At 54.2% G+C, this 16,027-nt stretch overlaps 1 protein-coding gene across 1 annotated transcript; it reads left to right on the top strand.

Annotated features, from left to right (window-relative positions):
- Nucleotides 1-210: 210 nt before the first annotated feature.
- Nucleotides 211-15,935, top strand: ATP2A1 (ATPase sarcoplasmic/endoplasmic reticulum Ca2+ transporting 1). The gene is made up of 22 exons (XM_003418832.4): nucleotides 211-392; nucleotides 712-729; nucleotides 1,136-1,218; nucleotides 2,697-2,801; nucleotides 3,652-3,790; nucleotides 5,554-5,634; nucleotides 6,474-6,559; nucleotides 6,745-7,042; nucleotides 7,221-7,387; nucleotides 9,198-9,286; nucleotides 9,518-9,620; nucleotides 9,841-9,972; nucleotides 11,415-11,537; nucleotides 11,662-11,880; nucleotides 12,624-12,959; nucleotides 13,186-13,406; nucleotides 13,506-13,708; nucleotides 13,903-13,988; nucleotides 14,081-14,214; nucleotides 14,354-14,471; nucleotides 14,745-14,862; nucleotides 15,676-15,935. Exons 1-22 carry the CDS (start codon nucleotides 275-277, stop codon nucleotides 15,699-15,701), a joined length of 3,003 nt encoding a protein of 1,000 aa, XP_003418880.1. The 5' UTR covers nucleotides 211-274; the 3' UTR covers nucleotides 15,702-15,935.
- The last annotated feature ends 92 nt before the right edge of the window (nucleotides 15,936-16,027 follow it).

Here is a 16,027-nt window from a genome sequence, read left to right as displayed (position 1 = left end):
AGCCAGCCAATCCCTGATCCGGGGGAGGGGGGAACCTGGCCCCCCTACTCCCTCATAAGGACCAGCTGGGGGCTGGGGGGGGTGGCCGGCTGTTGCAAGTGGGACCGGGTGAGAACTTTGTGGAGGGAAGAAAAACCTGGGGGGGTGGGGGGCAGGAGAGAAAAAACAAGATACCCAGACAGACAGGCAGGTGGATACTGAGGAAGGCCCCCACACGTGAGACCCCCCCCCAGAAGGAACGCACCGCCCCCCTGGCCCCCAGGAAGGGAGCACAATGGAGGCTGCACACTCCAAGACCACGGAGGAATGTTTGGCCTATTTTGGGGTGAGTGAGACCACAGGCCTCACCCCAGACCAAGTTAAGCGGCACCTGGAGAAGTACGGCCACAATGGTAAGTGTTCCTTGATAAGGCTGGTAATGCCCTCCTGTCCCCTTCCCCCTCCTCCACACACACATACACACCAGAGCCTCTCCCTCTGGGATATCTTAGGGATGAGCTGGGCCATGGTCCAATGGCTGCGGGAGGAAAGAAGAACTGAGAAAACAGGGTCCCTGAGACTCAGAGTTTTGTGAAATATTGTGGGATGACCTTGGTGAATCTCAGCTGCCCTTTGGGTAGCCTGATTGTCTTAGTCACAAAGTCCTGGGTGTGGGGGTCATTGGGCTGAACCCCAAATGAATATTTCCTTTTCTTCTTTTTCCCTGGGCAGAGCTCCCTGCTGAGGAAGGTAAGTTATTGGAATTTCTGAGTAAATGACCTTCCCTCATCTCCGTGTCCCACTCCCTTCTCCCTGACTTCTCCCAACCCACTCCTTGGACAAATATCCCTCCCCCAAAGTTAAGAGTCTGGCAGGTGGATGGGGGGGCAGAAGTTTCCAGTCACTTTCTCCTGAAAGTATCCAACCCTTGAACAACTGCCACCACTTTGAAGAGCCTGTTCTTGGACTCCAGGCAGCTCCCTCAGGCCTTCTGTCTGGTGGCAGGTATGCTTAGCCATCACCCCAGGACCTCCCCACTCCAGGCCTGAATCCAGGGCACTCTCAGCCCCTGGACCCCAGCATTCACCTGGAGTCCCAGACATTCATCCTCTTGATCTTAGCCCCAGGGGGCCCTCCCTTTGCCTTTTCGCCTCAGGAAAGTCCCTGTGGGAGTTGGTGATAGAGCAGTTTGAAGACCTCCTGGTGCGCATCCTTCTCCTGGCCGCCTGCATTTCCTTTGTAAGTGTGGGAGTGCATATGGGGGCTGGCTGGGGGTGAGTTGGGAGTATTAGAGAGTCTGCTTGCGGCCGAGGTGAGGGGGGCTCCCAATCATCAAGTCCTCTAGTCCAAGCCCTCAGCGTCCTATTTTACAGACCAGAGCTGGAGAGAAGGGCATGCTGATTCTCATCCCCCTTCACCCTCCCCCACCCCCCGAAGACAGATTTTATTTTAACCTTTACGGGTAAAAAAAAAAAAAATCCTCAATCAAAATATTAAAGCTAAGCCACCCAGGCAGCCTCAAGGGCTTGGAAGGCTTGGGTTACTCCCTTGAAGCGCCAGGCTTCCGGAAGGTTCAGAACCCAAGCCTAGCTGCGGCTCACGGGCCCACAGCCTACTACTCCCGGCATGCTCCGGGACCCGCGCGCCGCTCCACCAATCCCGGGGCATCCTGGCGCCCTGCCCCGCCCTCCTGACGCTGATTGGTCGAGGGGAAGACCCCCCCCCCCAGAAGCGGGAAGGAGTCGCTGGTGCGGTGGTGACTCCAAATGTGGCCCTAAAGCCCAGACCCTTCCCTTCCCATGGCCTAGCACCCACCTCGGCCCATGAGGTCTGCAACTCCTGGGGTGCCCCGCTTCTCACCCACCTGGCCTTACCTCTACTCTTCTCCGCTCTCCCCAACTCCTTACATCCTCAAGGTCCTTCCACCTTTCCTGCCCTGGAGACCTCTCCTCCAGTTTCCACAAGCCCCTCCTGTGTGACTTCTCAGCACCCACCCGCAGCAGTCCATCCTGCGTTTTGGGGTCTCTTCCTTCACATCTTAGTCCTGCTGGAAGACAAGGCTCTGGAGGCAAAAAAAAAAAAAAAAAAAGCCCCCCTGCCCTCTGGTCTCCTTAGTAGAGGCCCCTGAGTACTAGCTGGCAGGGCCTCACTTCTCCCCTCTCAGATTTGCTCCTTGACATTTGCCTGTGGCTGTTGCCGGGCAGTAGCAACAGCTGGGGCGGGGTGTGTACAGGAGGCCCCGTAACCCTATCCTCCCCCTCCTGCTCCCTCTGGTGAAATTGGAGCTACCCTGGGCTTTGGGGGAGGGCTGTGGGTGGGCCAGGCGCCTGTGAGGACTGGACTGCAGGGTTTTTCCTATGGGTTTTGGCTCTAGTGGGATGGATGTGGAGGTGGGGGTAGTTGGCCTAGTTGTCCCCTGAGCTTCGTTTACAAGCCAACAACTCAGGGGAACCTGCAAGCATTCCAGTTAATCCCCGAGTTGTGCATGTCTGTACCCGCCTGTTCTCACTGAGTAACGCTGGTGGCGGTGCACTCTTGAGTATGAGTCTCTGAGGTGTGTAGAACCTCAGTCAGATGTGTGACTCTAGTATCCCCATGACACCCTGCCCCATTAGCTCTCACTCATGTTCTCACATCTCTTTGCAGTCTTTGGAATCTCCCCACTTCCTTTCTTTACCTTTTTGGGGGGCTTGCTTACCTGTTCCCCTGTTCCCCAGGTGCTGGCCTGGTTTGAGGAAGGTGAAGAGACCGTCACGGCCTTTGTTGAACCCTTCGTCATCCTCTTGATCCTCATTGCCAACGCCATAGTGGGGGTTTGGCAGGTTAGTTTTGACTCCTCCTCACTCCCAGTCCTGACACTAAACAGGAGACCAGCCTTTCCTCACCAATCTCCCTGTCCTCCATCACTTTGCCTGACTTGCTTTGTCCTCTGGTCCTGTCACCTAATTTGGAAATAGGAAGGTGAATTGGAAAGAGAAGGGAGACTGGAGTTCCCACTGTTTCTTGCTGGCTACGTGACCCTGGGCAAATTCCTTCATCTCTCCGAACCCCATAAAATGAGACTCATAATCCTGTGCTTCAGGATTGTGGTGAAATTTAAAAAGATGATGAGTACGCAAGTGCCCAGCATTGTGCCTGACATGTAGCAGGAAATCAATACCAATAGTTATTTTTTGCAAATAACTCACTCACGTAAATAACACACCCACACATATAATGCGCGGCATAATTTGCTTGCCAAAATAGCGAGGGGGGTTTCGTGGTTGGTAAAAATGTATAACGTGTGCATTATTTGCATAACATACTGTAAATGCTAGTTCGATTTTCTTCTTCCTCTTATCTTACCACCCTTATTTTTCCTGTCCCTGCTTTCTGGTTTTCTCTGATTTTCCTTTCTTCTCTCCTCCAAGCCCGACTACCTGAAGCATGACCTTATTTTCAGCCATGGGTGACAGCTTTCCTTACACATACACACCCACCCTTGTATAAGTTTTGTCAACTCCTCTGGGCCAGGAGCTGGAACTGCATAACCCTACCTTCTCTGCAATGTCCCTCATTCCCTCTCCATCTCTACCCCCACCCAGCCCTCTCTGATCAATCCCCTCTGAGTCCATGACCTATTCCCTCTGGAGGTCCCCTGCTGACACTCCTCTCCTCCACCCTGCCCCCCAGGAGCGTAATGCAGAGAATGCCATAGAGGCTCTGAAGGAATATGAGCCTGAGATGGGAAAGGTCTACCGGGCTGATCGAAAGGCAGTGCAAAGGATCAAGGCTCGGGACATTGTCCCCGGGGACATTGTGGAGGTGGCTGGTGAGCAATGGGAATGGGCGGTCCAGGAGACAAAGATGCATGTGTGTTGTGGTGGGGGCTGGTATCTAGCAGTAGCAGGATGGTGAAGTCTTTGCCCCTCCTTCTCAGACTCCTCAGGAGGTCATCCCAGGGCATTCTGGCCTCAGGCTCCCTTCCCTTCCCCCCATCAGCGTCTCAGCAGGAACAGCCAGTCCTGTCCCCAAGCTACAAGCAGACCCCTGCTCACCCTCCTCTCAGCCAGCACTTGCAAGCAACAGGTGGAACTCAGTGTCTGCCAATGGCCCCCGTTTCCACCCCCCTCTGGAGGCCTGGCTTCCCTCTCCTTCCACACATCCCAAGCTTGGTCAGCTCTAAATCTTGACCTCTCAGTGCCCTTGAGGCCTCTCAAAGGGGAAGGAGTGAGAGTAGAAGGGAGGAGGGGGGCTGAAGGCGCAAGCCCCCGACCATGTAAGGGAAACTCAGGCCCCAGCAGAGAGCACGGGACCTGGGAGGAGGAGAGCTCAAGGAGGGGCCCCGCCTCTCTAGTCAAGGGACACTTAATGCCTGACCAGGGAGGGGTGGGGGCTGGGTGGCTAAGATTACTGGGATTCTGCCCCCTTCAGCGGATTTTATATTTGCCCTGCGCTGGCCTCCCACATCTCCAGGCATGGAGGAGTGTGTCTTTCTAGGCCTCCTTCCTCCACCAGACACTCAAGTCACCTTAACAGGAACCTTGCGGAGAGGGAGGGCAGGGCAGGCTGAAGACCCCTGTGCCCATTACAGGGCCACCCTGCTGTGGTAGCAGTTTGGAGACAGGACCATGAATGTCTATAAATATTACATTGGCTTGGGTGACAGGATGTCCCGCCTGACTCCATCGCTGGCTTCCTCCCTCTTCCTTCCGCTTCCCCTGGCCCAGGAAGAGGAACCTTAGGAAATGAGGGAAAGGAAAGTGATTGAACCCTGTCCCCAGCACCATCCTTGGGACCAGGGTGGAATTGGGCAGAGGCCCTGGGAAGAGTTTCCAGCCTCCTCCAAAGGTTTCTAAGTTTGGCGGGCCATCTACCTCTTCAGCGGCACCCCCAAGACAATTCCATGTATTGACTCCACTCCACCTGGGTATTTCTCTTGGCCTCCCCCTCCATCTTTCTCAGCTCTCCAGTGTGTCTTGCTTTTCCTGGCCCTCTGTGCCTTGTTTCCTTCAGGCTCCCCCTTCTCTGCTCCCTGAGTGCGTAAGTGCGTGAGTGCTGAGTGCCTGAATGTATGCGTGTATGTGTGCCTGCTTGCCTACGTGTGTGCTGTCTCCCACTTCATTCTCTACCTTCGTACCCTTGCACCACTTCTCTCCCACTCACCCCGTTTTCTCTGAGCCCCCCGTGGCCCACATTTTTCACTCTTGTTTCCTTCTTTGTTGTGTTCTCTCTCCGTGTTCTCAGTTTTAGTTTCTTAGTATTCTGCTGGAGTGTCTCTGATTTCCCCTTCAGTCACTCTGCATGCATTCATTGAGCATATGCTATGTGCCATGCCAGGCAGCACGCCACACAGGTAGGGAAGGAAGGCATTCAACACAGAGGGGCCGTGGGTATGAGGGTTAAGACGGGGGATGCTTGCTGGGGCTACAGGAGAACAGGCCGAGGATTTGACTCAAGCCCAAGGGTGGAGCCACCTAGCCCTGGGTGACCTCCCTGAGACCTGGAGGGTGAGTGTGAGTTAGACAGAGTGTGAGTTAGGCAGGAAGAAACTCCCTTCCCAGCTGACCCACCTCTTTTCCTCTCTCTTCACAGTGGGGGACAAAGTCCCTGCAGATATCCGAATCCTCTCCATCAAATCCACCACCCTCCGGGTTGACCAGTCCATCCTCACAGGTCTGGTGGCCTGGGTTCCTGGGAGAATGGATCCAGTGGGTGTGCGGATGAGAATCTGATGAGGGAGAACCTGGGTGGCCAGCATTGCTCAACCATGTCCACTCTGTCTCACGCCTGAAACACAAGGGGGCGTGGGAGAGGACAGGACATTCATGCCCGTTCTCCATGTGGCCATCTACCGATCTACCCATCCCTTCCACATGGGTCTATGGACATGTGCACCCAGGGAACTGTTCTGTCTCCTTTGACATCTTCAAAAGTCCCCAAATGAGAAACCCTAAGATTCTCAAACAAGACAGAGGGTTCTGATGCGCTTAAAACCACGCTGCTTCTGTTTCTTCAGCGGGAGGGAGAAGGCAAAAAGCCAGTGAGCATTCCTTGTGATCCAAGAGGGTGAGGCTGGGGTTGCTCTGGGCTGATCCTGGAGCCCCTGCTATTAGGATGAGGGAGGCAAGCTCCCAGGACTGGGGACGGCTCCCTCCCAGAAACTTGCTTTGCAGTTTACTGTGTACTTTCACATACTCGCTTATTTCATTTCCACCAAGATTTTGTTCTGAAGTGCACGTATTATTGTCCTCATTCTACAGAGGGGCAAATTGAGGTTGAGTGATCCAAAGTCACACAACCTGTAAGTGGTTTATCTGGGACTCAGATCAAGGTCTTTTTCCTCCAAGTATAATGGATTTCCTCATTCCCTCCAGCAGCCTCCCCCAGAATTTTGACTTCCTCCAGGATTATTGCTTGATCCTTACCAGGCCCTGCCCTGAGGGAGTTAGGGGTGGGAGGTATGGAAAAGGAACATGATGTCATATGAAAACCCCTGGGGCCCTTCTCTACAGGTGAGTCTGTCTCTGTCATCAAGCACACAGACCCTGTTCCTGACCCCCGAGCTGTCAACCAGGACAAGAAGAACATGCTTTTCTCGGTGAGCAATCCAGGGCCAGCTATCATGCACTCCAGCCACAGAGACTCTGATTTGGCAGAGACATCAAAGCATGAGAAGAGATGAGGCCCTTGAAGGGGCGGCCTTATGGGAAGCCCTCCCTGTGGTGGAATGGGGCATGAAGGTCACCTCTTACCTGACTCCGTGCCTCTTCTTCACCTCCCCAGGGTACCAACATTGCAGCTGGCAAGGCCTTAGGCATTGTGGCCAGCACGGGCGTGAACACCGAGATTGGGAAGATTCGTGACCAAATGGCTGCCACAGAACAGGACAAGACCCCTCTGCAGCAGAAGCTGGATGAGTTTGGGGAGCAGCTCTCCAAGGTTATCTCCCTCATCTGCGTGGCCGTCTGGCTCATCAACATTGGCCACTTCAGTGATCCTGTCCATGGAGGCTCTTGGATCCGTGGTGCCATCTACTACTTCAAGATTGCTGTGGCTCTGGCTGTGGCTGCAATCCCAGAAGGTATGGCAGCCTCTATTTCTCCTGCTATTTGCTAATCGTGTCTGCCAAGAGCCTTTTTCCAAATAAAGTAGCATTTACAGGTTCTAAGAATTAGGATCTGATGCCTTCGGGGGCCACACTGGGTCCCACCCCCTCCCTCTCCTGTATTGTCCCCTCACCCTATACCCCCTCCCCACAGGTCTTCCTGCAGTCATCACCACCTGCCTGGCCCTGGGGACCCGCCGGATGGCAAAGAAGAATGCTATTGTGAGGAGCTTACCCTCAGTTGAGACCCTGGGCTGCACCTCTGTCATCTGTTCCGACAAGACAGGCACCCTCACCACCAACCAGATGTCTGTCTGCAAGGTCAGGCCACATGCACAGCACGCCTACTCAGAAGATGGCATTGGGGGTGAAATGGGCCTTCCCAGGATAGGGTGCCCCTCATCAGTGGCAGCTTCTCTTGGCGTGGGAAATGCTCACAGGGTAGATAGAGCACCATCCTGCCAGCAAGGACAGCGATCAGAGAGGACCCCTTCACCCCAGCCAGTCCCCTCGCTAGAGCCACCTTCTGTGCACCAGACACTGCTGGGTGTGATCTTTAATTCTCAAACAGCCTCAGGAGGGGAAGGGCTCAGCAATCCCATTTTCCAGAGGAGAAAACTGAGGCTCTGGGAGATTCAGTGACTTGCCCAAAGACACGCAGGTCATAAGTAGCAGAGTTCTTTCAAACCAAGTCTGACTCCAGAGCTCCTTCCTTTGCACCAGGCTACCCTCCAGAATGTTCAGTCCGTGTGGGACCTGGGGAGCCTGGCCGTGCTAATCTTGAGCGGTATTTTCTAAACCAGGCCTTGTAATTATTTCTGTGCCTTGGACCTGTTGGCATTCTGGGTCTCTTGTCAGTATAATATTTTAAATGCACAAAATAAAATACATAGGATTCTTTTTAATAAAATACATAGGATTCTTTTTTAAAAAATACATAGGATTACAGAGAAAGCCAATGTTTGCAATACAGTTACTAAGATATTTTAAAAACAAATTTTTGGTTTGCTAATACATACATACTTCTAACGCATCAAATATTAAGTTCTTTGAGTGGCTGTAATAACTATCATAAATTCGAAGCAGCGGTGAGCATAAATGCTATTTTGGGAGACCTGCAACAATGGTAGGAAAGTATGATTATTCTGGGGACAGAGTCAGAGGTTTTGCTAACTAACGTGATCGGTTGTCCATGTTCATAATTGGAAAGAAATGGTAAGAGAGAAAATGAAGATGAGTTCAAGTTCACAGACCCCTTGAAGGGTGGGTCATCCATGGACCCAAGGTAAAGAATTCCTGTCCTAAGCAGGGTTCTGTAAAGTAGCACACCAGTGAAATATAAACAAATATTCTGAGAAACGATGGCTCTGGGCCCGTGAGGACACCCACAGTGCCTGCTGGCGTAGAAAACTTCAGAGAAGGCCAGCTAGAATGGGAGAAGACTCCACTTTGTCTAACCTCTAGTTTCCCAAACTCCTGTGACCACAGAGCCCTTTTATCTTAGAGCACACCTGGGCCATTTCTCTTCTCGTGACTGAAAAGCCTAGCCCCATCCACCCGCTCTGGCTTCAGGGCTGGCTGGTCCCCTGAGGCATCATGGATTCTCCACGTCCTCTTACAGCAGAGGCTTCCGAACCAGACTACAGGCTTGTGGAACTTGCCTCCTGTTGGGCTTCCTGTGTTCCAAAAAACAGTAAATTGCCCACTTTGAAAAGGCAAGAGATTTCATAGGAAAATAACCTGAATTTCGAGCTCCTTCTGCAAAACTGGAAGATCTGGCCACAAACGGCTGGAGCCATAGATGAGCCATGTCCTTCCAGTTAGCTGCAGTCCCTGCCACACCTTATGGTATTGACAATCCAAAGATGCCCCTAGTCATGGCCTGCAGTACTGCTTTAAAGCTACCAATAGAGAACATGGAAATGATTGCAAGGAAACAGGGGAGAAAATGAGGGAAGAAGAAGGAAAGGCAGATGGGAGGGGACATGGCAGGAAGTCCAGGAAGTCTGCTCAGAGGGCTGGGTGTAGGGAGGCTAGCCCATAGCAGGGACCTCCCCTCCATGCAGACCACTGCCTTCCGGGGACAGGGAGTTAGACATCTGTGTGCATGCCTTCCCCCTGCCCCCCGCAGATGTTTATCGTTGACAAGATAGATGGGGACTTCTGCGCTCTGAATGAGTTCTCCATCACTGGTTCCACTTATGCTCCAGAAGGAGAGATGTAAGTCCCCAGAGGTCTTCTCCCAGCTCCTCATGCCCTTCCCCCCACACTCCACCTCTCCCCAGTCCTTCTCTCTAGTTTTGGCTTCCTTTCTCTCTCCACGTCGTCCCTTGGCCTTATTCTCTCTCCCACCGCATCGCCTGCTCACTGTTCCCCTCATGCTCTCTGCATCTCATTCCTGTTCTTCTCCACCTGTCTCTTTCCCTTCCTCCCTCCCCACCCCACCGCTAGCTTGAAGAATGATAAGCCAGTGCGGGCAGGGCAGTATGATGGGCTGGTGGAGCTGGCCACCATTTGTGCCCTCTGCAATGACTCCTCCTTGGATTTCAATGAGGTAACCCCCACCCCCCCACTTCCAACGAATCCTCTCCTTCCCCTTCCAATTGGCTCAGGGGCCAGGGTTCCTCCACAGGCCAAGAGGAAGGGACCCTGGGAGGTGGGTCCAATGGGAAGTGAGTAGTTTGCTCCCTCTTAGTTCTAGGTGGAAGATGGGTATGACAGGTGGGAGCAAAGCTCTAGGAGGCTAGGGCACCTATTTCCTCTTCCCATCTCAGACCAAAGGTATCTATGAGAAGGTCGGTGAGGCCACTGAGACGGCCCTTACCACCCTGGTGGAGAAGATGAATGTATTCAACACTGATGTGAGAAGCCTCTCGAAGGTGGAGAGGGCCAATGCCTGCAACTCGGTGAGTCTGGGGACTCCTCCCTGCCCCATATTCCTTCTTCACCCCACATCACACAAATTCAAGGAACCTTAGGAGGCAGAAACAGGGTCTGTGCCCCTTGTGGGGGCCTCCTTAACCAGCACAGGCAGACAGCCCTCCCACCGCTCTTTTTGGCCAGACTGACCCTGAGTAATGCCTACTACCACTCTGTCTGCTGCAATGTCCCTTGATGAATTTCAAGATCATGTCTTCCTGTTGTTACCCTAGTTGAAATGGACGGAGCTGGGCACAGAATCCACAAGTGACCCTTACTGGGGCAGCCTGAGCTTCAACTATTATGCGTTTGTCCCCAGAAGTTCACTTGCTTTCACTGGATCTCAAGCCCTGATCTATGGTTACCATACCTACAGGAAAGGACTACTTCACAAGCTTTTCCTCCGCTCCCTCTTGTCTAGATAAACACATACACATTCGAGTCTGTTGCTCTCTAAGTCCTTTCTGTTAATATTTACTGAGCTGTCTACATTGAACCACGGTGAAGCAGCAGTTAAGAAGGCGGCTGCTAACCAAAAGGTTGGCAGTTCGAATCCACCAGCTGCTCTTTGGCAGTTCTACTTTGTATTACAGGGTAGCTGTGAGTCAGAATCGGCTCAATGGCAGTGGGGTTTTTTTGGTTTTTATGAGTTGGAATCAACTCAGTGGCAAGGGGCTTGGGATTTGGTCTACACTGAGGTCCTCTGGGGTGTTATGTTGCCCACATCACGGTTAGTTTTGTATGCAAGATGCTTGTTGCTGCTTTCCTTAACATAACAAAAAAAGTTGAAGACAATCTAAATGTCTATCAATAAAGGATTTGTTTTACAAAATTACAGCAATGCCATACAGTAGACTACTATTGCAGGTGATAATATATACAGAGATGTAGCAATGTGGAGAAATATCCATGATGTTTTTGGTGAGACAGCATTCATGTTTGTGGAATGCTTAGTACTGTGTGCCAGGAGCTAGGCCATCATGGTCCAATAGCATATGTGGTTATTTAAATGTAAATTAATTAAAATGAAATAAAAGCAAAAATTCAGTTCATCAGTCGCAGTAGCCACGTTTCCAAAGTGGAGCAGCCACTGCTCAGTTGCACCGAATTTGACAGTGCAGATTATAGAACGTTGCCATCATCTCTGAACATTCTATTGGGCGGTGCCACACTAGGCCATCCTGTCTCTGCTGTGCTGTAAACTGGGCAGTATAAACACGGTGGCAGCACTAGCCTTGGAATTCTCTCCATGTGTACTGCTGGCACCACTTAGCTTTAGCCTCAGACTCAGCTTGGGGTCTACTTTGACCTCCAGATCTTTTTTGACTGTTTTAAGGGGTCTGAGACTCTTTCCTTTAAAATGTAGCATCATCGCTTTTTTCCCACCAATCTTACGTCTGGTCTCTCTCCCCTATCTCCTCTCTCCCAGGTGATCCGCCAGCTAATGAAGAAGGAGTTCACACTGGAGTTCTCCCGAGACAGAAAGTCCATGTCTGTCTATTGCTCCCCAGCCAAATCCCGGGCTGCTGTGGGCAACAAGATGTTTGTCAAGGTCAGAAATCATAAATGCCTCACTCCTCGATTCTTCCTAATCCTGAACCCCTCTCCTACCTCCGCCCCCTCACCGTGCCTTCGAAGGAAGGCCGTGGTCTCTGATTGCTGCTCTGCTGTCCTAGGGTGCCCCTGAGGGGGTCATCGATCGCTGTAACTACGTGCGAGTTGGCACAACCAGGGTACCGATGACAGGGCCGGTGAAGGAGAAGATCTTGTCAGTGATCAAGGAGTGGGGCACCGGCCGAGACACCCTGCGCTGCCTGGCCCTGGCCACCCGGGACACCCCCCCGAAGCGAGAGGACATGTTTCTGGAAGACTCTGCGAAGTTCATAGAGTATGAGGTGAGCAGGTGGCAGCCTCCTGGTGTCCAAGAGTTGATGAGGAATGAGCTTTCCAGTCGGCCACCTTGCTCCCTTTGCCAACCTTGTCACGCTCTGCTTCGTCAGTCAAACCCATCCCTCCTTATCACGGGTTATAGGGCACAGGGTGTTAGGGCTTGATAGAGCCTTCAGATCAGCTAGCCTGGTGCTACACTAATGTGTGTCTGGGCCAGTCTGCGGTGAGGCGAGGAGCCTGCACCAGCAGCATCGTCATCTGTGCAGTGAGCACGCCAGCCCTTCTCAGTGAGGAAGCAGTACGTTCATCTACATTCTGGCCTAGCTCCTGATCTTGTAGTGGGTCGGCACTCTGAGGAGCACCACAGTCCACTCCCTTCATTTCATAGAGGTGACTGGGACCCAGCAGGTAAAAGGGATTTGCTCAACATTGTAGACCAAGTGAATGGAACAGTGAAAGCAAAAACCACCCCTGACTTCCAGTTCCTGTACTTCCCTTGAAGACATGGTCTGAGTGCCTGCGATGTGCCTGGCCCTGGTGGGGCCCGCACATACATAGATGAGTGGAAACACTCCTCTTCTGAGCCAAGGGGCCCTGCTGAGGTTTGAACATCAGGTCCCTGAGACTGCAAGTCCAGGGTGCAGGCTTTCATCCAGCTCACTGTCCTTTCTCCCATCTCTGCCAGCTTCCTCCCTGGCTCATTTTCCTAGTCCCTCCCTGACCCTGTTGCTCTGCTCTGTCTCCCCAGGTGGACCTGACTTTCGTTGGCGTGGTGGGCATGTTGGACCCACCCCGCAAGGAGGTCACAGGCTCCATCCAGCTGTGCCGTGATGCTGGAATCCGAGTAATTATGATCACAGGGGACAACAAGGGCACGGCCATCGCCATCTGCCGACGAATTGGCATCTTTGGCGAGAACGAGGAGGTGGCAGAACGTGCCTACACCGGCCGGGAGTTTGACGACCTACCGCTGCCTGAGCAGCGGGAGGCCTGCCGCCGTGCCTGCTGTTTTGCCCGTGTGGAGCCCACCCACAAGTCCAAGATTGTGGAATATCTGCAGTCCTACGACGAGATCACAGCCATGGTGAGAAGACAGGGGGCTGCTGGGCTGGGCCACATGGACGTGGCACTGGGGGTGTCTTCTTCGCGTCCTTGGAGATGAACACCTTGGGAAGTGGGGGGTGCAGGAGGGAGGGGCTAAACAGGAGAGCTGTTGGTAGGGGCACGGGACTGGAGGGATTCAGGTCCTGTGAAGGCTTTCCAGAAGGCGGCTGTGGAGAGGGACCCTAAGTCCTACCTTCTCCTCTCAGACAGGCGATGGCGTCAATGACGCCCCTGCACTGAAAAAGGCTGAGATCGGCATTGCCATGGGATCCGGCACCGCCGTGGCCAAGACGGCCTCAGAGATGGTGCTGGCAGATGATAATTTCTCCACCATCGTGGCTGCTGTGGAGGAGGGCCGCGCCATCTACAACAACATGAAGCAGTTCATCCGCTACCTCATTTCCTCCAACGTGGGCGAGGTGGTCTGGTGAGTGGCTAGGGCGGGCCTTCCAGGATGACTGGGTGCTGGGTGGGGACAACCCAGGTCTGGAGGCAGGACCATGCTCAACTGCCTCCTTTCCTGCAGCATCTTCCTGACAGCCGCTTTGGGGCTGCCCGAGGCCCTTATCCCTGTGCAGCTGCTGTGGGTCAACCTGGTGACAGATGGGCTCCCAGCCACAGCCCTGGGCTTCAACCCGCCAGACCTGGACATCATGGACCGCCCCCCACGCACCCCAAAGGAACCCCTCATCAGTGGCTGGCTCTTCTTCCGCTATATGGCAATTGGGGGTGAGCAGGCTGGGCTGTAACCCACATCCCCACAGTCCTTCCCAGCCCTGGGAACTGAGCCCCCTCCAGGACACCAGCTCCCCCAGTGCAGCGGCCCTGATAGGCCTCATCCTCAACCAGCTGTTCATGGCCACGTGAGGCTTGATACCTCCCAGCTCCCAGCTCTGACCCCCGACTCCCATCTTCTACGACAGGCTATGTGGGTGCAGCTACCGTGGGAGCAGCTGCCTGGTGGTTCATGTATGCAGAGGATGGGCCTCATGTCACCTACAGCCAGCTGGTAGGAGGGGAGCTGATGGGAGGGGTGGGAACCGGGAGGGTCTGTGTAGAGCCACCATGGGGCTTAGTATCCCGCTCCTCCTCCCGCTGTAGACTCACTTTATGAAGTGCACTGAGGACAACGCCCACTTTGAAGGTGTGGACTGTGAGGTCTTTGAGGCCTCTGAGCCCATGACCATGGCCTTGTCTGTGCTGGTCACCATCGAGATGTGCAACGCTCTCAACAGGTGGGGCTGCCCCCCGTCCCTGCCACCTACCCCAGAGCTCACTGCCTTTGCCTTGAGCCCCCTGGCCTGCCTCCACTGTCCTCACCACTCCTTTCTTCTTGTGTTTCCCACTCTTGGCTCCGTGGTTGTTTCCCTGCAGCCTGTCTGAGAACCAGTCCCTCATACGGATGCCACCATGGGTGAACATCTGGCTGGTGGGCTCCATCGGCCTCTCCATGTCCCTCCATTTTCTCATCCTCTACATCGACCCCTTGCCGGTGAGCTTCCTTCTACCCAGGGGCCACCTTCCCCTGACCCCTGTAGGGTATCTGTGTAGGGCAGAGACTGCTACAGCTAGAAGGGCGGAGAACAACAAAAGGGTGGGCTCAGATTGGGGCAGTGCTGGGTCCGCTGGCCCCCTCCACCCCCTCCTAAGCAGGATGCTTGTCCTTCCTCTCTGCTCCCCCTCCCCCCACAGGTCCACTGGCCCCCTGTCCACCCCCTCCTAAGCGGGATGCTTGTCCTTCCTCTCTGCTCCCCCTCCCCCACAGATGATCTTCAAGCTCCAGGCCTTGACAGTTAACCAGTGGCTCATGGTCCTCAAGATCTCACTTCCAGTCATCGGGCTCGACGAGATCCTCAAGTTCATTGCTCGGAACTATCTGGAGGGTAAGAGGTTCTCCCTCCAAGGAGCCCTCAGAGCCTCGAGAGCCCTTGAACCTGGGGCAGAGTCCCTCTGCGCGCTGTGCCCACACACCCTCTTCCTTCCTTTCCTTTCTTGGCCCTGTAGGACCAGTGTCCACCAGGGAGGAGCACTCCAGGCCCCTCTTACATGTTGTCCCCACTCTATCTGCTCCTGGCGCAGACACCCCCAAACCTCCTCACTCCTCAGCCTCCACACCAGCCTCCCCTCCTCCCTTCCTTGGTAACGGCTGTCTCTCTGTCCTCTCTGGTCATAGGATAACCTGTTTCCCCCTCCTCCATCTCTTTGAATCCATGTCACAGGTATTGCCCCCTTCTTGCCCTTGCCCCCAGCTGCTCTGCCTGACGCCTGCCCCCCACTCCCTCCACACCCAAGGTCACTCGCTCGCAGCTCCACGTGGAGCCACTGCTGCTGCTGCTGCCACCCAGCTGCTGCCACCCATCGTGCTTCTGAATGGGGTTGGGCAGTGGCTGCCTGACTAGGAGTCGGCACTGCTCTCCTGGATGGCCCCCACCGTGGGTTGCACCCGAGCCGGGCACCAGTGTTGGCCGGGGTGCGCTGTGCAGCGCTGGCTGGGCTGGACTGCGCGGCGCTGCTCTGACTGGGCGCTGAGCTGTCTCTGCTGCTAAGGCTGCAGTGGTTGGGGAAGTGGGTTTTGGGGACACAGGTGAATAGGGGAGCAATGAGGGCGGGGTGACCCTCCAGGTGTGCCAGGAGCCTGCAAGGAACTTCCCCCTCTCTCCTGCCCCACTTGCTCCATTCCTTCTTTCTCTTTCCAGACCCAGAAGATGAGAGAAGGAAGTAACCAGTCAGTCTTTCTGCCTCTCCTTCCCCGCCCGATAGCGACGCACCTTCAGCCAGAGCTGAGGCAGACAGACCCAGCCTATGCCCTTCTACTCCCCCTCCCGTGTTTCTGTTTATATGCCCATCACTTCCCCTCCCCGCTCTCAGCGACCTGCCCCTTCCTTTTAACCTTGTGAAAGTTTCCCCCTTCCCCGACTTCGTGGGGCTTGCAGGGACAAGGTGACCGATTGATCTGAGCTGCTTATTTATTGAAAATAAATGACAGAAAAGTCTGGCCTGGCCTCCAAGCACTTCTTGGGGTCTGAGCTGGGTCCCTGTGGACAAGCA

The sequence above is a fragment of the Loxodonta africana genome, chromosome 12 (assembly GCF_030014295.1).
Source record: "Loxodonta africana isolate mLoxAfr1 chromosome 12, mLoxAfr1.hap2, whole genome shotgun sequence".
NCBI classification, from domain to species: Eukaryota; Metazoa; Chordata; class Mammalia; order Proboscidea; family Elephantidae; genus Loxodonta; species Loxodonta africana.
Note: the sequence above shows the minus strand (reverse complement) of the source record. Positions and strands in the feature narration are given on the sequence as shown.